The 22,516-nt window shown below is 44.3% G+C and overlaps 1 protein-coding gene across 3 annotated transcripts in view; it reads right to left on the bottom strand.

Annotated features, from left to right (window-relative positions):
* The window catches only part of ELP4 (elongator acetyltransferase complex subunit 4), a 325,735-nt gene that overhangs the window by 182,503 nt on the left and 120,716 nt on the right, over positions 1 to 22,516 (bottom strand). For all 3 annotated transcript variants that reach the window (XM_088470418.1, XM_088470420.1, XM_088470421.1), the window contains exons 6-7: positions 16,653 to 16,746; positions 4,694 to 4,882 (exon numbers count right to left, since the gene is read on the bottom strand). In XM_088470418.1, the coding sequence (XP_088326544.1) occupies positions 4,694 to 4,882; positions 16,653 to 16,746 (283 nt within the window). The remainder of the gene's footprint in view (positions 1 to 4,693; positions 4,883 to 16,652; positions 16,747 to 22,516) is intronic.

Here is a 22,516-nt window from a genome sequence, read left to right as displayed (position 1 = left end):
ATATGATGTAGATAAATAGATATATGAGGTAGGTATTTAAATAGATAGATATGAGGTAGATAAATAGATATGACAGATATGTAGATATATAAAGAGATAGATAGATGATAGCTATGAGATAGATAAATAGATATGACATAGATATGTAGATAGATATGAGATAGATAAGAGAGATAAATAGATATGAGATACATATGTATGTAAAGAGATGGTTAGATATGATGTAGAGAGATAGATATGTAGATGATGATGTGGCGGAGAGTTGCAGGGGGAGATGATGATGTGGCTGAGACGCAAGGGGGAGATGGTGTGGTGAGAGATGCAGGGGGGAGATGATGGTGTGGCTGAGAAATCGGGGGGAGATGAAGGTGTGGCTGAGAGATGCAGGGGGAGATGATGGTGTGGCTGAGAGACGCAGGGGAAGATGATGGTGTGGCTGAGAGACGCAGGGGGAGATTGTGTGGCTGAGAGATGCAGGGGGAGATGATGGTGTGGCTGAGAGATGCAGGGGGAGATGATGGTGTGGCTGAGAGACGCAGGGGGAGATGATGGTGTGGCTGAGAGACACAGGGGGAGACGGTGTGGCTGAGAGATGCAGGGGGAGATAAAGGTGTGGCTGAGAGATGCAGGGGGAGATGAAGGTGTGGCTGAGAGATGCAGGGGGAGATGAAGGTGTGGCTGAGAGATGCAGGGCGGAGATGGTGTGGCTGAGAGATGCAGGCTGGGAGATGATGGTGTGGCTGAGAGATGCAGGAAGAGATGAAGGTGTAGCTGAGAAATGCAGGAGGAGATGAAGGTGTGGCTGAGAGATGCAGGGGGAGATGAAGGTGTGGCTGAGAGATGCAGGGCGGAGATGGTGTGGCTGAGAGATGCAGGAGGGAGATGATGGTGTGGCTGAGAGATGCAGGGCGGAGATGGTGTGGCTGAGAGATGCAGGGGGAGATGATGGTGTGGCTGAGAGATGCAGGGGGAGATGAAGGTGTGGCTGAGATGCAGGGGGAAATGATGGTGTGGCTGAGAGATGCAGAGGGGAGATGGTGTGGCTGAGAGATGCAGGGGAAGATTATGGTGTGCAGGGGGAAGATGATGGTGTGGCTGAGAGATGCAGGGGGAAGATGATGATGTGGCTGAGAGATGCAGGGGGGAGATGATGGTGTGGCTGAGAGATGCAGGGGGGAGATGATGGTGTGGCTGAGAGATGCAGGGGGGAGATGATGGTGTGGCTGAGAGATGCAGGGGGCAGGAAGCTATACAGGGAGCACAAGTCTGGTTGAACCGCTATTGTATGATGATGACCTTGTTAATATTCCTACACAAACAGGCATCTTCTGGACGATGTGAGCTACATGAATAGTGAATACCGACTGAAGACGCCATCTTCCAGGGAGGATACATTTCTTCAGAGGTTCCACATTGTGAGAAACCACTATATAGGTATGGTGCATATGGAAAGGAATGTTCCAAGAGTGACGAGAAACGGGTGGCGTGTCATGTTGGCAAGGCCTATTGTCATTGACCACGCCCCTTCTGGTATGTGGTCACACACATTTTTGATCTTCAGTGCGCATATTTACTTTTTATGCGTGTGTGTGTGTGGGGGGGCCAGTTACGCCACTGCTCCCCCCACCCCTTACCGGCCACGCATATGGTGCAACACCTATCTCTTGCATTGATGATGACTATTAATTTTGTTATTGCTCAGCTTTAACTTGACGGATGGAGAGGAAACAAAATGATGCAGTTTTCATGAAAACCGGTTCAGTAGTTTTTGCGCTAACTTGGAACAAACAGATACAACGTTCTTATAATATTAGTATAGACGACGCCAGTTTGCTTTACAAGATGCACCTAATATTTTAGCCTTTTTTCAACTGTGTAATGGAGGAGAGGTGTGCGGAAGAGAGATATGGGGGGGGGGGGGGGTTTGGGATGCCACAAGCATCAACGAGATAGTTTATTCCAACATTTCCATCATCCAAAGTTTCCCAAAAAGTGGATTTAGATGAGAATCATAACATACAAAAAGATTTATAACATGTTTTTACAAACAGATTTAAAATGTCCTATGAACAAAAAATAACATATGAATGTGCCAGTATCAATCCATATAAAATATATGTATCTGTTAAAAAGCACAAAAATACTCACACAGAGTATAACAACGTTGAAAATATTCTAAAATGTTTAATAAACACTTTGCAGAAAGAGAAATAGCTTTTTTCTCTTTATTTTTACAAGCTGGGAGACGGAGCAGGAGTAAAACAGTGATTGGTGCATTGTATTGTGGAAACAGATCTGAATGTTAGCGCACACTCCGGTACAACTGACAGCCATGGCTGAGAAAAGCACTCTGAGACAGAAAGGTTATCTAGGTCAGGGCTAAAACGCTCTTGTTCAGAATACAGAAAAGCACTTTCAGCCTCTCTTGCAATAATATACAGCATCAATTCCCAGACAAATAAACCAAATTTTGATTTCATCTAACAAAATATGACATCTTAGTATGTCAGACACATGATGGTGTAAAGAGACATATATACAACGGACATGACTAGCCACATAAACACAGTTTTGTTAGACATATGTATTTATTACAAACAAAAGAGAGCTGGAAACCCTCATGTAACATCGTTCCCAAGAGATTACTAACTCAAACACCACTATGAGTAATAGAGGCTAGATATCAATTATAAGCTCTGCAGGCAAGGAACCCGTTCACTAAGGGGTCTGGTTTATGCCAACACTATTTTTATCACAATGTGCCTGCCCGCCCTGTGCTTCCCCTTTCCAATTCGGATGTTTTAAATCTATTGTTGGCAAACCACAGTGGATATGGGCCGTTTACGATCCCAAGAACAACAACTGATCGTGATCGATCTATGACAGCTGAGGCTAGCAGAAAACGTGATTAAACAATGGCCACCATGTCATCGTGTATGCGGTGATCGTCCGCTGTAATTGTGCCCCATAGAATCCAGCCAATCAGCTCACATGAAACCATAAACCAAAATACAGAATGGCCTTCTACTTTAAAAACGCAGTCGTCCAAATGATGGTGCAGATGGAATCGGGTAAACAAGTTATAAGAAAAACAGATTCTCAAAAAAACCAAGGGACCTATTTAACAACAAGACATAACCCCTTTAACACTCTATAAATGGTTTATGTCCTCCTTTCAATATTTAACAAACAGCAGTAAACGAAGATTACCGCTGTTTGTCACTGTAACACTTACTCCATCTACAGATGGTAAGAGCAATAGGGTTTGGCAGCAGGTCCAACGGGCGATGTGTCTGACGTCGCACGGGAGCGCGCATCTCCAGAGACATAGCAGGTGCACACCAGCCGATGTGGACGACATATCGTCTAGTGTGTACCCGACATAAGTCTTTAAATGCTGCTGATCAATACACAGAGACTGATTCAGAGTCGCACATAGGGGGGAGATTTATCAAAACTTGGAGAGAGATAAAGTTCCAACCAATCAATTTCTGTCATTTTTAAAACACAGCCTGTAACATGACAGTTAGAAGCTGATTGGTTGGCACTTTGGAGGGAGATGTCATTAGCTTTGGAGAGAGATGAAGTGGAGAGAGATAAAGCACCGACCAATCAGCTCCTGTCTAGAGACACCCAGTGCGAATGGATTGCGAATGGTATACTATTGCAACTATACGCCCGTATTCCGAGTCATACGCATCTTTGAATCTACCCTATACTAGGTGCAGGACACCCAGCAGCATTTGACGTCCGCTATACACCCACGTGACTCAGAGAGAACGCATCCCAGGAAACATGCCCATGACACACCCACTTGCATGTTTTTGGGTTGTCGCCACCCAGGGAATGCCCATTTGGCGGATACAGAGAGAAGGCTGAGACATTTACCACTCTGAATTATGCATATGCAACAAATCGCTGGATGCGGCAACATGCGGAAAGCTGCGCGAGACTGAGAATCATACCCATTTAATTTATTTATTACCATTTATTTATATAGCGTACACATATTCCGCAGCGCTTTACAGAGAATACAATCTTTATTCCCTACTACATGTACACGCACACACATACACCCTAGGGTTAATTTTTTGGTGGGAACCAATTAACCTACTAATATATTTTAGGAGTGTGGGAGGGAACCGGAGCACCCGGAGGCAACCCACGCCAGCAAAGGGAGAATATACAAACTCTGCACAGTTAGGGCCGTGGTGGGAATCGAACCCACGACCTCAGTGCTGTGAGGCAGTAATGCTAACCATTACACCGTCTGTGCTGCCCTTAATGTGGATCCTGCAGAAGCTGTAATGAGGAGAGAAAGAACGACATAAAAACTTTTACAGACTAACTTTGTCCGTCATTCGGAAACAAGTGTCATATTTATTAAAGAATGGATTAAATAATAATAATAGAGCGAGATTTTCAGGAACTAGTCACTACTAAAGATATTTCATGGCCCGAACATAAAGGATGTTTATTCTTAGCACGTGTTACCCTTGCAGTGGGTACCCTACTGAAATAATATGGCATGGAATCCAGCAGAGCCTACAATGGCTGATTAAGGACAGCAGTGAGCAGCGAGACAGACAGGACAGTATCTCACAACGTCAGACGTTCTACAAAGTCAATGGAAGCCTGCTCCAAGACGACTTCCCATATTAGATTGACATTGTAAAAGGGTTTGTGAGCTCACCTGGATGAGATGTGCCGGCAATGTGATGGCACACACTGAGAGAGACGCCCGGAGGAGACCTCGGAGGGCATACAGGAACCTGGTCAGGCTGTGGAGATTGTGTGGGTGCTCGTCGCTGCAGATGTCGTCACCCCACAGCACCGATCCCAAAGACTGGACAGCAATCCGCAGGATGTTCTTCTGTCCGGTCTGCCGATAGAGAATGAGAGGTTTCTCACTTACAGACAAATTGTAGCTTATAACATAGTGAAGATACCCCGTATTATCCAATTAGTTAGTTTGTGTCAGTATATACAAGGGGGTGCCAACACTGGACACGGTAACAATTACATTACATTGTTTCCAATTGTGTCAAATCATTTTTTAAAGTTCTCTAGTCTTTAAGGGCCAATCAATGGTTTCTCAGGATGAGCTAGGAAAAGTGTGTTTGGGAGCCAGGGGAAGAACAAGTACTGTGTAGGTAGCACATGAAGAGCTGAGAGTGGTAAACAATCAGTCATATTCGGCACTGTGTAACAATTATGGTCCCCTTCCCTTTTCAAAAGTGCAGGAATTCACATTTATGGAAGGAAGTCTGTACAGCCCTTTTAATGTTTCATGAGTTTATTAACCCTCTAAAATAGAGATGCAGACAGCTCTTCAAAAGGGATTTAGTCAGGAAGTGGACGGTCTAAATACCGACCGCTGGCTTCCCGACTGTCTAATCCCGGGAAGGTACTAATGACAGGCGTCGAAATCCCGACGCCTGTCATTAGACCTATGCCGGGAGGCCGACCCCCGGCATACCAAAGGAAGGTAAGCCGGGTGCCAGGCGCGGACAGCCATGTGAGGGGAGGGTTAGGTTTTAGGGCTCCCGGGGGGACAGGGTTAGGCACCCCCCGGGGGGTTAGGTTTAGGCTAGGGGAAGGGGGGGCTAGGCACCTCCGGGGGGAGGTTAGGTTTAGGCACCCCCCCGGGAGACTAAGGATTTAGGCTGCGTGGAAGGGGGGGTTAGGTTTAGGCACTTAGAGGGGGTTTAGGGTTAGGCACTAGGGAGGGGAGAGGTAGGCACCCCTAAAGGAGGGTTAGGGTAGGGAATTAGGTTAACAATACTTACCTTAATTAGCGATCGGGATCTTCGCTCCATGCGGCCGCCAGTAAACCTACTACACCCCTTCAAAAAGCCCAGCATTAAGTTGGTATGATTCAAATATATTCTCATTAATATAGGAAACGGATAGTTTGCCAGCATAACAAATATTGTAAAATCTGGTACTAACAATCCCTATAGGACGCAGGTGCAGGCACTTCCGAATTTACAGACAGACAATCATGTAGGAGAAGGCACAGCTCACTTTGTGCACAGAACTGTTCTGGCCAGTTAAGCATGGAATCTCACAGTGATGCCTGGAACACACAGAGTTGAATTGTCTAAGGTTACAGGGACATGGCACTGGAATATGAACCAGGATCTGCAGCAAGCCCCTTCGCATTCATGCTAATGTCATTAGTGGCCTAGCAGAATAATTGCATTCTATGGAAGTTCGGGATTTAGTCCGTCAGCTTCCCGTTGACTGAATGAGGCCATGGAGATTAAAAATACTATTGTGCCCTGGCTACCTGTAACACATGTAATGCCTACAGTGGTCTGCAAATAAATTGAGAAAGATTTAATTTTTTTATTATAAGCAAAATAGACAGGATTATTTAGTTATACACATGGCGGTGTTATTGCAGCATCTTAGGAGACATGGTTATGCCACCCCTGTATTCATGGGCATTTAATGTGACTCAGGAGAGACCACCCCCAACCTCATCGATGCCCATAATTTTATGAAGAAACCTGGAAAATATGCACTATTAGGGTTTCCTAAGGACTGGAGTTGAGAGACCCTTCTCTAGATTAGTCGACAGCCAAGATCGTTAAATCATCTTCTCTGTGATTCGTCAGGACCATGAGTGACCTCTAAAGGGCCAATCTGAGTACCTCTCTAAACCATCCAAATGGTAAGAGCGATGGGCGGTGTAAATAATACAGTATCGCCACCACTCTGTCTCCAATGAATTATCTCGTGTCCTGTTGTCCAAATTATTTTGCAAACCACTTGTATGTCCAGAGGAATCAGTATGAATGACCAGGATTTCGACGGCTGTCATTAGTACCCTGCCGGGATTTGACAGTCGGGAAGCCAGCGGTCGGCATTTCGACCGTCGGCTTCCTGAATGCATCCCTGTCCGGAGAGGAAGAAACAAACAGACAAAGATTTATGAGACAATGGAAACTGGGCGATCAGGAGAGCTGCTACAGAGGACATAAGCAGAGTGATTATAACCAAGGAGTGGAGGGTTAGCTCTTAGGTAACATCTCTGGGGCACTCTCACTTATTCACGATTGTAGAAATTCAATAAAATGGAGAACTTTGTTGAGTGATGTCCTGGCACCAAAACTGGCACGCGCAAGGGCCCTTTCCACAGTCTAACCCACATAACCTGGGAATGTAAAAGGACTGAGCTGCCACCAGGAGCCCTGAGCTGGATATAGGTGCACTTAGCCCGATTATCCACAGTACATACAGTACATCTGGTCAAAGGGGGCTGCACATTTATCAAGAAGTCCTCTACAACACAGGTTCTCAAACTCAGTTCTCAGGACCCCAAACAGTGCATGTTTTCCAGGTCTCCTCACAGAATCACAAGTGATATAATTAGCTCCACCTGTGGATCTTTTAAAAGGTGTCAGTGAGTAATGAATACACCTGTGCACCTGCTGGGTGACCTGGAAAACATGAACGGTGTGGGGTCCTGAGGACAGAGTTTGAGAACCACTGCTCTACAACATGTACTGGATTTCCAATATGTCAGAGGTTCCCAAACTCCGCCAGTACAGTCCACGTTTTAAGGATATCCATGCTTGAGCACAGGTGACTTAATTAGTACCTCAGTCAATAAGATTTAATCATCTGGACTCAAGTTTGGATAGCCTTAAAACCTGGACGGTAATGGCGTAGTTTGGGAACCTCTGCAATATGTAATGCCCAGGGAAGATGTCCCTTTAAACACAGAACCAATATTGTGACTGGGCCACTTGTACCTCATTAGATATAGCATTGTTTAGTCTGAAGCATGACAAAAAAGTCCCCAGTAGAAAACATGTGCTGTATTTCCATAACCTGACTCTGTACTGGGAAATGGAATGTAAAAGCAGAGTATTCCCAGAAGACGATCTTCTAATCGGATAAATAGAGGTGAAAAGTTTGAGTTTGTAAAATGAAGCCATGAGTTTAACTGACAGGTGTGTGACTACTGCTGTCTGCTATGTGGAATGAATGACAGAAGCTGATCAGTATCACACCTCTCACTATGGCTGCTGGTGACACATAGCCAAGAAACGTGTTAGAGGCCCTGCAGTGATAGGGTGAGAGATACAACAACCCAATCACCCGGCGGTGACAATGGCTGCTAATCCACTGCCCTAAGCAAGAGTTTATTAAGGTCTCACAAGTTGCATTCATAGTAAAGGTACACTGCATACTTTTCTGGGTTAAAAGGTTACTTGTAATATTGCAGAGTCACTACTCCAGTCTCTGACTTCTCTTATGTTTAAAGGTGTGAGGACCGCCCAGGAGGAAGGGTTTGTGTGTGGAAGTCTGTACAATATACAGCCATGGCCAAAAGTTTTAAGAATGACACAAGTATTGGTTGTCACAAAGTTTGCTGCTTCCGTGATTTTAGACCTTTATGTCAGAGGTTACTATGGTATACTGAGGTAACATTACAGCATTACATAAGTGTCAGATGTTACTATGGTATACTGAGGTAACATTACAGCATTACATAAGTGTCAGATGTTACTATGGTATGCTGAGGTAACATTACAGCATTACATAAGTGTCAGATGTTACTATGGTATGCTGAGGTAACATTACAGCATTACATAAGTGTCAGATGTTACTATGGTATACTGAGGTAACATTACAGCATTACATAAGTGTCAGATGTTACTATGGTATGCTGAGGTAACATTACAGCATTACATAAGTGTCAGATGTTACTATGGTATGCTGAGGTAACATTACAGCATTACATAAGTGTCAGATGTTACTATGGTATACTGAAGTAAAATTACAGCAATTCATAAGTGGCAAAGGCTTTTATTGACAATTACATTAAGTTTATGCAAAGAGTCGATTTTTGCAGTGCTGACCCTTCTTTTTCATGACCTCTGCAATTCGCCCTGGAATGCTGTCATACCATAGTAACAAAAAGGTCTAAAAACACTGAAGCAGCAGACTTTGTGAAAACCAATACTTGTGCCATCATCAAAGCTTTTGGCCATGGCTGTACACATGGATTGTGATATTGTTCTGGAAAGGGTTTTTTGCCAAGGAAACACTGTATATTGATCGGAGGTCACCATAAGAGTTCTGTGACCATGTAAAGGCAAAATATTGCAGCATAGGCAGCCATTTTGTGGGATGAACCACTATTTCTGAGAATCAAAACACTATGGGACCAATTCAATTACAGGGCATGTGCCGCAGAACATCACTGCAGATATTTGCCTAACGTTAACCTCAACAGCGATACATTTCCTGCACACACATCAAAATATATATCTCTATCACGCTCATTTTATTCTATAATGGTCGACCGGTACAAAAGGTCGACTGACAAATGGTTGACAGTGCAAAAGGGCGACAGGGACACAGTCAATACACAAATGGTTGACACAAAAAAATGGTCGACATGTTTTTTCAAAAAAATTTAGGTTGGGGTTTTGGGTTAACCATTTGCCAAAGGGTTAAGCTGCGGAAAGGGACGGTTAGAGTCAAGCCCTATATGGAAGGTAAGGTTTAGGCATTTGGGGTAGGGTTAAGGTTAAGCACCATGGGGAGGGTTAGGCACCAGGGGAGGATTAGGCACCAGGGGGAGGGTTATGGTTAGGCACCAAGGGGAGGGTTAGGGTTAGGCACCAGGGGGAGTATTAGGGTTAGGCACCAGGGGGAGGGTTAGGGTTAGGCACCAGGGGGAGGGTTAGGGTTAGGCACCAGGGGGAGGGTTGAGGGTTAGGCACCAGAGGGAGGGTTAGGGTGAAGATTAGTCTTAAAATTATAAAAACAAAATTGTGTTGACTATGTGTCGACCATTTGTCCCTGTCAACCATTTGCAGAGATGATCATGTGTGTCGACCATGTGTACCTGTTGACACTTTGTCCTTGTCGACCAGAGAGAGAGAGAGAGAGAGATGATGTCCTGGGCACTGCAATCATAAAAGTCACATAATGCGTTGCATACACATGGGATAGCAATACTGCATTGTAAGAATGTGTGCATTTGTTACATAAAGCTGGGTGATTAATGTACACTTGATCTTGGTTTCCATTGACAATATGCTGCTCTCAAAAGAACAATATGAAGCTGCATAAAGTCTGGCATTTGTGTAAAAGCGTACACGGCGTACAGTAGGCAGCAAAGCACAAGTTCATGAGAGGGAGATTGTGAAGTGAGGGAGTCTCATTAGTGGCAGAATGCACCTGAGGCTCATTAAAGGACCTTTTAAAAATGTGGAGTGGTATATAGAGCAAGGACTCAACTGTCCCTGCTGTGGTTTAAAAAAAATAAATAGAAAATAAAAAAGGCTGCAGATGGAAGTCTAGGCCCTGGGAGAGCACAGGAAGCCAGAGAGAAGCAGACAAGCTGAGGTGCCAGGAGAGCGCTCTGTATGAGTCTGGCACTATTTTGGGAAAAAAACAGTTGAGAAGCAGAAACCGCACTGGGCATAGAGAGACGACTCTGTGTAGCTGCTGCTGTGGGCAGGATGAGCAAATGCTTCTATATTATCATTTATTTATACCCCATGGAAGGACAAGCGCAATCATTTCAACTATTTAGATATTATAATCCTAGAAAATAGTATTTGAGGCAGGACTTTTAAAAGTACAGAATGTTCTGCCCTGATATAATGTGATGACAAAACAAATGGCTAAAAGGGGTAATAGACATGCACAAATGGTAACACTACAACAAACTGCAAACACGCTACACCTACAGGCACACCCATGAGATACACACATTACAGGCGATTTATCATCTCAAAAGGAGGCAGCACTACGTGCACCAAGAATGTCTAGTTTCCGGTAAATGGATAGCTTGTATTCCAAGAACGATTGCCTCCTATGTTAAGGCACTTTAATGGTGGGTACTGCAGGGCTGGCGGGGGATGTCGCTTACCATGTCATGCTGCAGTATGCATGACATGTCCCCCCCCCCCCCCTGTCGGACCCGGCATCGGTAAGCGCGTATGCACTTGCCGCATGCTTGGTCCCGGCGCTGGATACACATCGTTTAATGTGTACTCAGCTTTACTCAAGCCTCCCTGCGCTAAGGCTTAAACTGGGTACAAACTATGGGGTCTATTTACTAAGCAGTGTTAAGAGACAGAGGGCCTGATTCAGAGCCGCTCGTAAGCGGCCGCTCGTTCGCTCCGAGCGATGTTCGCACATCTGCGCATGCGTATGGGTGGTAATGTGCATGCGCCAACCAGTCAGTGCGGTCGGAAAACGTGTGTTCGCAAAATTGCGAGTGCCTGCTAATTTGAGTGACAGGGTGAGGCGTTTGTGGGTGGTAAAAGGGGAAGGTGCTTGAAAACGGGGAGTGGAAATCAGAACGCAGGCGTGCCAAACAGTCAAAACAGGCATTTTAAGGGTGTGCATAATTAACAAAGCAGCGTCATCGACCACGTCACTTGGTTGTTTCTTAGCCTGAACTGCTCGCATAATTGCGGTAGGAAAATCCAACCACAAGCACTGCGAGCAGCTTAGACGCCTTTCGATGTACTCGATTAATCTAATAAATAGCGGAGATGACGTAGGATGCGAGCGGCCAGAGGGCATCTTTACAAAATAGCGAACGCATGTTTAGTTCGCTCGCTCAGACAAAGAGGCGTCAACAGACCGCAAAGAGCGAGCGCTCAATTTAAATAGCCGGCCCCTTTTTCTGAACGAGCGGGCACAAATAGTGGTCCGGCTCTGAATCAGGCCCAGAGTGAATAGTGATAAGGATGTGATAAGGTGCCAGCCAATCAGCTCCCAACTGTCATTTTTCAAACACAGCCTGTGAGATGGCAGTTAGGAGTTGATTGGCTGGCACCTTATCACTTCCTTATCACTTTTCACTCTGTCTCCTAACACTGCTTAGTAAATAGACCCCTATATGATGTGTACCCAGTCGACGGTGCGATGCGATGTAGCGAGACATCGTACACACCGTACACACTCCGCGATCCAGTGTTCAACGTGGCAATGCATCGATGCTTAAAACTTTAGCTGGACATTCACCACATTGTCCCATCTGCTGTGCGATGAACGACGGCCATGCACGTGTAATTGGTCGTACACACTATATGATACTTACAACATACATCATTCTGATCTATGTCAGATCAATATAACATCCGATATATCTTATAATGTGTACCCATCTCTAGACAGGAAATCAGTGACAGATCAGCTGGTTATTGGAACTCTGGGATTATTTACTACTGCAGTAGAATATATTTTAAGTCTGTATTTTTTTTTTATATATATATTTCTCTAATGGTACAATGGATCTAATAAGCAGAATATTTAGGGCTTAGAATTTGGCAGATAAGGATTTTTTATCCATAATTCGGAGCTCCATGCTTAAAGGGCATTCAAAACCAAATGTAAACATTACCACCGCCTATTCCTATAGTGCCCGTATTGCACTCCCTCATCACTACATTGGTCACCAGCGCTCCTCATAGTGTCCCAGGAAGAGGCACTCTGATTAGGTCCACATTTAGGACGTCTTCATGGAGTAGGAACAATTACCCACTTTCTTCCATGTATTGATCTTTCAGGATAAAGGCTTTCTAGATAACCACCTTGCACTGTTTTGCTAATGTCCAACAGACAATAACGTGGCTATAACGGAGATGTAATCAGTAATGTTTTACATTAGTTCCACCAGGTAGCCCTGTGCCATATGAAGGTAAGAGATCTATAAAAGAATATAGAAGGGCGCTGATAGCAGCTGCAGAGAGGAGACAGTTAATCTCCAATAAAATATAGAAAAGGAACAAGGAGCAGCGCTGAGACACTATATTAATTGTAACAATTTAATTCATAAAAACATATAAAAAATCATTAAAATCACAATACATTAATGAATGAAAAAGCTGCCCAGAGCAGCGAAACGCGTAGGTGAGTACCCTGATTTACCCTGGATACTTGCTATTGCCAGTGGATTATCTGCACTACTCAAACAATTTACAGCAGCGACTTTGTATTTAGAACCACCATTTCCAGCCCACCCCATCACCATCAGGTCCGTTTCTCTGCGTTGGACAAACCTCAGTGTGGGACCTTCGCTAATTAAGGACATTGTGGAACTTTTATTCCAGTGGGTAATAACCTTCAGTGCTGCTTTGCTGGACTGTATTTTATTATCAATCAGTGCAACAGGCTCCTTATCACCATTTAGTGTCTCAGGGTACCCATTAGCTATTTTTATTGTTGTCAATCAGCAACTAATGCTCTCATTTATACACTATTCTCATATATATGCATTCAGCAATGTATTGTGATTTTAATGATTTTTTTTATATGTGTTTGAATTAAATTGTTACATTTAATATAGCATCTCAGCACTGCTCCTTGTTCCTTTTCTGTGCCATATGAAAACGGATCTAAAAATCTGGCAAAAGTCGCCTGTAATGTGATGTATATGCCTAGAGCAAAGAAAATGGCACAATAAAGCATATACTCAGCCAGTAACAGAGAATGCCTAGTCCAGGATACTAATTACTTGATATGTGTTCTCACATAATATGGCAGCATTCAGTAAGCAACTAAGGGCCTGATTCACTACGGATCGCTATTCAGCTTTTACGCATGCAACGCAGTTGCTAATATCAGCGGTGATATCTAAATGTTTGCATTCGCATTGCGATTGCAGCTTAACATTAGGACGCCCACTACCCCTTATTCACATCCATATACTTTGTCAACATAGTCAAACAATCGGTAACATCGGACCCATACGCACAGTTAAGGGAGGTCAGACCTCACTCAGGAATTGCTTACTTCATCGCACGCTATGAGACCTCACGCTGCGTATGGTATTGCAGTGTCGAATTTATGCACGCCCATGCGACGCCGTTGAAACGCACTGGCATGCCTGCGCTCAGCTGACCACCTCCACGTCACCACCCACAAACGGCACTTCCTGTCAATCACTCTGCCATGGGTCTGTGTATCCTCTGCGATCACTTTCCCTATCGCAGTGGCTAGTTAGCGCATGCGCACTTTGATGCATACGCAGTACGAAACAATCGGTCGATTGCCTGCGTATAAGCAACTGCGTTCCTTGCTGAATCAGGCCCTAAGACTCTTGAATAAATAGAACCATTCTAAGCACTGAGAAACATAAGAAACTCGGAACATAAAAAACTGAGGTACAGAAACTGATTTAAGTGGGCAACGGAGTTTACAATTCACCAACAATACTAAGGCACATAGCCTCTCTGTTGCCTTTAATTTTCTTTTTATAATGTGGGAGAAGTAAGCATTTGTACAATTAACACTATTAAATTATGAAATAACATTAGCAAAATTAACATTTTTGTAAAACATCAGGCTCGCAAAAATAGCCAAAAACTTTTCCCGCCCAAAACGATGGGTGCTGATATCTTTCTCTTCCACTGTGCACCAATAACATGTCCTGAATGTAAGACGACCCTGTCATTTTACAGGAAAGCAGAGTCCTGTACACTGTACTGTGGGAAGTGTTATGACATGCCTGTTGCCATCGTTACCACAGCAAGTGGGGAGCAGTTCCAGTCAGGGACCAATTTACTTCTCCAGAGGGGCACTGCCACCAAAGGCAAAGTACGCATTGCCCGGGAGTCTCTGCAGACTGAAATCCGAGCAGTAAACTAAATGAGCGCAGATATTCCACATGGCTCGGGAAAAACAGACCAGGCCGTAAAAGAATACACCAACAGGTTACACACACAGCATTTATCTGGTGAGAATACAGCTACTGAATCAATGATCCTCATCACTGCTGACCGAGTGACCCGTCTATTGCTCTGAGGCATGCCATCGTTCCCCTCGGTTGGAATGTACTGTGTGAGATACAAGTTCCAGAGGCATTCTGGGACTTGTAGTTCCAAACCAACTGGAGTACTACAGGCCTCACAAACAGTAAGAAAAACGTCACCATTCAGTCACAGGGTGTTTTCTTTTCATTATTCCTTCTTGCAGGGAGAGTATTAGGTACCATCTGCCTATTCCTTAGCATAGAATGACATGGATAATAGGGTGAGTGGGCGACGAAAGGAGGTTAGAGGGAGATACAGACATAATGGTAAATGGGAGTTACTGTGAAAACCGTAGTAAACAAAAGTTATCATTTATTTATATAGTGCCAGCATAATAGGTTGCGCTTTACAATTGGGAACAAACAGAAGAATGAAACAAGACTGGGTATTAGCAGACAGGCAGACAGGTTAGGGAGCCCTGCTAACAAGCTATAGGATGATGGGAGTTTACTGCATCAGTTTAAGTGCTAAATATTGCACATTGGGTCCAGACAGATTGCACAGGTGAAGAGTGCTTAATGTGCTACATGATCCAGGTATATCATCAGAGCTCACATGAATCTTTAAAAATAAGCCTATAGAAACATAATTTGTAAACTACTTTTGCCCTGGAAATTTCAGCCCACGTGTCTAACAAATTGCAAAAAAGTCTAATGGTGGGTACACACTGGGCGATTAAAGTGGACGATGATATCGTTATCGTTCAGTCGTCCACTTTATCGTCCATTTTTATCACAAAAACAATGAACGATAACAACGACGCGCGTTCCCGCGGGTCGTTCGTCATTATCGTTCATCGGGTTAACATGCAGGCCGACCTGACGATGTCGTCAGGTTGCTTTTTGGTGGGGAATGAGGGAAGAGAGCCCGGCACTGAACGATATTGTTAATGATATCGTTCAGCGGGTGTGCTCAATGTCATGAACGACATTGAGCACACCCTGCCGGGGACACACTAGACGATATCGCTCAGGGAGCATATCGTCTAGTGTGTACGCACAAATTAGGGGCATATGTATCAAAGCTTGATGTGAGATAAAATTGTGAGATATATATCACTAACCAATCAGCTTCTAACTTAAATTTTGCAGGCTGTGTTTAAACAATGATAGTTTGGAGCTGATTGGTTGGGGATATATATTTCACAATTTTATCTCACATCAAGCTTTGATACATATGCCCCTAAGCTCCAATATTCCCCTCTTCTTACGACACCAGCAGGACATGGCAGGCAGCTATGACTGCTGTTTAGCACAGAGCAGCAAAAACAGGTAACAGCTTATGTTAAATGTTTCAAACTTCGGGCAGCAGAAACATGAACAATGCTTGCAGCTCATGTTCCTACCAACCATGTAGTGAAAATACTGAATGGACAGATCGTCTAACAAGGAACACATGAAGAATTATGACTGCTGCTGCTCACAGACGCATACAGAGGCAGCAGTAGGCATGAAGTGCAGCCCGCAGGACGTCCGCAGCGGTCAGATTCCCTACGACTGAACTGAGTTGCAACGTTTGCACTCGCAGAGTTTGACCTCATTCTTCCACATTGCTCTGAATCCAGCAGACACCATGTGCAGTTAATCAACCATTAGTAGAAAGAAAAACATTGAGGATAAGCATATTTCAGTAGAATGGATGAGTGCATTCACACTGACTTGTCCTGTCCACTGAGAACACATTACACATTAACATATCAACTACCTGGCCTTGATCTCCCTGTTTACATTAGAAGTGCTTGGAAACAGCTTGTTTCACTGTTCCTTTTTTCCAAGACCTTCCTGGCTCACCCCAGAGACTTCCTACAATACAATTAGTGACATGATTACAGCAGATAGTCAATGTGCTGGATACCTGGGGGCTGGATCCGTCAAACCCTCCCTGGTGAACCACGCGCTGGATAGACTGGAGGAGCTGGAGGTAATCACAGGACGTCTCGCTCGGTGAACTGTAGACGAAGGGAAAAGTTTATGCCAGTTAGCATGACAATAGGAAAAAAAGATGGTCTGGTAAGATCAGCTATTACCACAATACAAGATGGCGTACATAGACAAACAGCTAATACCATTTACAATGATAGTGAAGCTTAAGGAGCTTGCCATAATGGGGACAAGGTTCCTTACCACCTAACAGTCCCGGTTTGAGGGTACCGTCCAGATTTCTGGGCAAGTGGTCTGTCTTATATATAAGGAAATTCAATGGTGCCATTATGGAAGGAAGGTTGGGGACTGGTCTAGTGCTTCAAATACACACCTTGATAATGCAATGCAAAGGACACAAATGCAATTTTGTTAAATACTCCCTGTTCCTGCATGTAGCGTACTAATACTTGGAGGCTTTATTAACTGCAATTTGGCACTGACCTAGTACTCCCCTTCATCCCTCACAGCTCTGTGTCCCTTCTAGAGCCTAACCCTAACCCTCCGGTAAGTGCCTAACTATAAAAAACAAACAACCAAACAAAAAAAAAACCTGTGGCGACCACTTTTGCGTCAGCCTTTTGACCATGTCGACATATTCTGTGTCGACCTATTGCCTGCCTAACATCTGTTGTCTATCTAGACATTGTCTACCTTTTTACCGTCTATTTATTGACTGGAACCCGCATCAACTAGAGTGCAAAATGATTATATCTTAAAATGGATAAAAACATGAGAATATAAACAGAACTATTGTACGAAGACAGATAAACCACTCATTAACAACAATTTACCATCACATAATATGCTGTCATTAGATTAAGTAGGTGTGGCTAATCCCTATGATCCTATATGCAAATTGGTGACAGATGACACAACTGACATACGTAAAAGTATGTGTTTATTAATAAAAACAGGCACAAAGTTAAAAGAATTTTTTTTAAAAAGTCTGACGTTTCATCCTGCAATAAAAACAGAAGACAACTGTACAGCAGCTTTCATGTACGTATCCCGCTGTGTCCGGACTCTGTTATCACCTCTCCAAGAACTTCATATGTACCATCCATTTGCTTAGCACAGGGATCAATAGACGTCAGAGAGCTCAGCAATGGGCATAAGCCGGACATATATTGACTCACTTTTGTCATTTTAAAAACAATTAAAAAGATGAGGAGGTTCCAACAATGTTCTGCTGACGGGAAATCCATCAACGCGTTTTATATTTACATTGATTCAGAAAGTACACAAAACATAGAGCTGCATGTCTACGGTATTTGTATATTTACTGTCAAGGTAAAGGGCAAAAAATTGGCAAAATGCTTCCAACATGTCAAAACAAACAAGTTTTATATCCTACGTAGAATTATATTAATATAACTTTACACGTTTTAAGTCAATTGGAAAAACTTCTGTAAACAAGGTGCAGCTTAATAAAAGTAGGCAACGGCAAATACTAAAAAAAAGTGAAGCAACATTGCAAAACTAACATTATATCAATTGTTTATTGCAATAATATGAACAACAACAATTTCATAGGACATTAAAGTACATCTGTGTATTTGTTTTCATTTAAACAGTTGTGTCGATGACGATAAAGAGACAATACAGATAATGACATTCCAAAAAAATTAAAATATTAATTGATTTTGTTTTGTTTCTACGTTAAGTTAATAAGGTATAACTGGTGGAGGGTGAAGGCTAAAGTCATCAATAGCCAATATTGAAATATTTGCAAATGAGATTGCGCCTTGGTATCAATTAAATGGAGATCTCCCTGCGGTGGCTACAGGGGCAGCTGGAAGGAAAGGGTTAGAGGTGAAGGCGTTGGAAACTGGGATGACTTAATTATAAATCGTGCCACGCTCACAATGGAGTAGGTAATGAAACCGCCATTGCATTTAAATAGCAATCATAGATAATTAACACATAGTTAATGAGCTGCTACCCCAAGTACACCTGATCATTATACCTCTGAGTCCACAGTTTGCCACCGCGGAGAGAGGAGACTCAAAATAAATGATGAAATTAACTCCCTGCAATATGTGGACACACTGTATTCATTCCTCTTATTAGCGTAGGTTAATTCATAGTTTTTTCACGGGTATTGGGCCTGATTGACTACGGATCGTTGTTCTGCTTATGCGCACGAAACGCAGTTGCTAATATCAGTGGTGATATGTAAATGTTTGCATTCGCTTTGCGATCGCAGACTAACATAAGGACGCCCACTTCCCCTTACTCAAATCTGTATACTTGGGCAACATAGTGAAACAATCGGTAACATCGAGTAACATCGGACACAGACGCACAGTTAAGGAAGGTCAGACCTTAACCAGGAACTGCCAGCTTCGGCGCACGCTATGAGGCCTCTGTGGCTAATTTATGCACGCCCATGCAACGCCGTCCCAATGCACTGGCACACCTGAGTTCACCCGACCACCCCCCCGTCACGACCCACAAAAGGCGCTTCCTGTCAATCACTCTGCCATGGGTTTGCGTATCCTCTGTGATCGCAGCGTCTGGCTTGCACACGCGCACTGCGATGCAGTGCGAATTAAACAGCCGATTGTGTGCGTATAAGCAACTGCGATCCTTGCTGAATCAGGCCCACTGTCTTTCTGTTGTAGACATAGAAAAATGAACTTAAGTAAAACACATGATGTGGGTTTATATACCACTGGCACATCCCTCACATGATATCACCGGGTAGTGGGAAAATGTTGTTGCCGATGGCGGCAAGAGGACGCAGTAACAGACGCGGACCGTATACAGATGATAGTACGGCTAGACTCCATAAAGATGTACATTCGACGGATAAGATAATTGCTAGATGAACACTGCTGGATAGGGTGTCAAACATATTACTACAAGTATGATGACACTGTTCAGGTCGCGTTCCACGGACTTCAGTCTAGGCGTGGTGTCTGCTACTGGCCGTGTCATATCACATACCCAGAAATGCACGTCAGGGACACAGATAGTGGTTAACCTGATCAATATTGCTTGGTCAACATTGATATACTAATTGCTCAATTCATTCTCGTCATTTCTAAGTGCAATTTATATTAGCCTAATAATAAAATGTTCCCTTGGGATCTGTTACTTTCCCTAGCACTCTCCTATCATTCCACCATTGATCTCACCGATGTGGCGGGTACTTTCTGATAATTCCCTAAAAGGTGCAGCTGGAGACTGTAAGGCTGGAGCGACGGGCATTCGCTCTGACATCGCAGCTAATGCCCATGAAAAGTGATTGTGCGTCCACACTGGACGACTTTAATGAATGACAACCGTTCCGTCATTCATTAACCATGTACTGGCCGCCAGCGATATCACTAGGTTTGATGGCGACCATGGAAGAGCTCAATCATGCGTACACGCTGAGCGGTGTAGGCGATATGTCATTACAATATGACAAATTGTCCCGACATCGCTCTAGTGTGTACCTAGCTTTAGGCTGACTGCATGAGAGGACGGACCCTTCCTAGACTGGGAAAACGTTCATCGTTGCTCATGACTCAATGATTTAGGAACAAAAAAAATCGGAATAGGTATGTTATACTGCCGGACATAAGCTCGGCGCATGAAATACCGATGTCGGAAGGCAGGCAGATGGAGATCCTGACAGGGTAAGTATTAACCCTATCCCTACCCCTCTCCCCCCCCTAACCCTCCCTTAGTGGTGACTAACTCTAAGCTGCCCCCCTAGTGCCAAAGCCTAACCCCCCCTCCCTGCACCCTAACCCTCTCGGGGGGTGCCTAACCCTAACCTCCTCCCGGGGGTGCCTGAAGCTAACCCCCCCTTCCCCTAGCTTAACCCTAACCCTCCCGGGGGGTGCCTAACCCTAAGTCCTACGTTCAGTATGCAGGACTTCGGGATTTCGGCGTGGGGATGATAGTCGTCGGTATTTAGACGCCCATCATTAGTCCCATGCCGCACTTTCACTGTCGGGAAGCCGGTGGTCGCCATTTCGACCGCCGGCTTCCTGACAACATCCCCCAAAACTCTATGTGCAATTAGCATTATCAAGGCCTCTCCCACATCCTCTCTGTGCAGTGATATGAAATGCGTTGCCCGCTTCACAAGAAAGAGAATCCGGCTCCCGGAGGCTGGCCTTCTCGACTGGGAATCTCATAGAATGGAGAGTCTCCTGGAACTTCTGGATAAGTAAACGTGAATGCTATAGCTAGGGATGTTTCCACGCGTTCCTGTAGAGTGAATAGCTGATTGATCTTCTGAACAGCCTTCACTATTAACATTCATCGTGTTCTCCCATTTCTAACACATATGTGACATTACTCACAGCACAGCTCTGTACAAAGCGCTGTGTTGTATTGTCTTGTTTATGTGTCGCATAAACTAAATGCCAAGTAAGATACCCATAAAGTCATAAAGTCCTATCGCATATCATATTTCATTAGCCTGACATTATAAAAGTATCAACGCTTTTGTGGACTTGCTAATGCTAATCTATGTAATAAAGTCAAAAGGTCATCACTAAGTTATAACTGCCTACTTTGGGTTCTCAACTTGGTATGCCTAAAGCTCCCTGCATACATGACCATCATATGTCCGATCATTATGCCCGACATTAATGCATTCAGTTCCACAGCATGACTAGCAAAATTCATACACTGTGGACACGTGTATAGCGAATATTATTATTTTTATTAACAGTTAGTTACATATGGCCTGATTCGTAGTTGTATGTCTTTGGAAGCAGCAGTGATGCTAAAATAGGCTAATGACCCGGAGGCTTCTTGTGTAAATAAATATCTCCTGACGGCTTCTGTGATCCGCTGATGCGCCCCAAGGAACAGCATGCCGAGAAAACGGGGCCCACAAAAACCAGGCTGCGGCATCTGAGTACTGCGAGCGAGCAGACGGCACATGCGCAGTTCAGATCCTGCGTATGTGCCGATCGTCTCCCATTGGCCTTGTATGTAAACCATAGAGTGCGTAGAACAGGGATGAGGAACCTCCTGCCCGGGGGCCGTGTAAGGCCCCTGGAATCATTTGGTCTGGCCCTCAGAGCTTTTTCCTGCTAGCCTCATTTGGCTAGCAGGGTGCCTAGAATGGCACCTTGCAGCCAAAATCGATGCAGCAGTGCCGCCTGGAGCAGTGCCGCCTGGAGGGTCCTTAGGACGCTTCAGATGGTCACATCGCTGCCCTTACAGCTCCCGGAGTATCCTCAGGATGCTCCGGGCATTGCTGTAATCACCAGCGATTTTGGCCCCGCCCATGTGTGACATCACACGGAGGGGTGTGGCCTGCACCAGGCCCGCGAATAATGATATATATCTAAAAACGGCCCTCGGCAGAAAAAAGGTTCCCCAGCCCTGGCGTAGAACTTAATATCAGGCCCATAGTGTATACGTATTCCGAAGAGATTTACAGAGAATATTTGGCCATTCACATCAGTCCCTGCCCCAGTGGATCTTACAATCTATATTCCCTACCACATGCACACATTCATATACACTCATTTTTGTCTGAGCCAATTCACCTACTAATATATTTTTAAATTGTGGGAGGAAACCAGAGCACCTGCAAGAAACCCAAGCAAGCACGGGGAGAACACGGTTAGGGCCAGGGTTGGAATCCAGCCCAAGATCTCGGAGCTGGGAGGCAATAATGCTAACCATTACACCAACTGTGCTGCCATATCAGCATGAACTGTGAATAGAGGTCAGTTACTACTGCAAATAATGCTAGACATGCTCTGATGTACAATATACCTAACAAACACACAAAGAAACAGGATAAGCATGCCGTATATTTTACAAACACATACCCTT

Source organism: Taudactylus pleione, unplaced genomic scaffold, assembly GCF_031769625.1.
Source record: "Taudactylus pleione unplaced genomic scaffold, aTauple2 ptg000100l, whole genome shotgun sequence".
Classification (NCBI taxonomy): Eukaryota; Metazoa; Chordata; class Amphibia; order Anura; family Myobatrachidae; genus Taudactylus; species Taudactylus pleione.
This window is presented reverse-complemented; position numbering and strand designations above follow the sequence as displayed.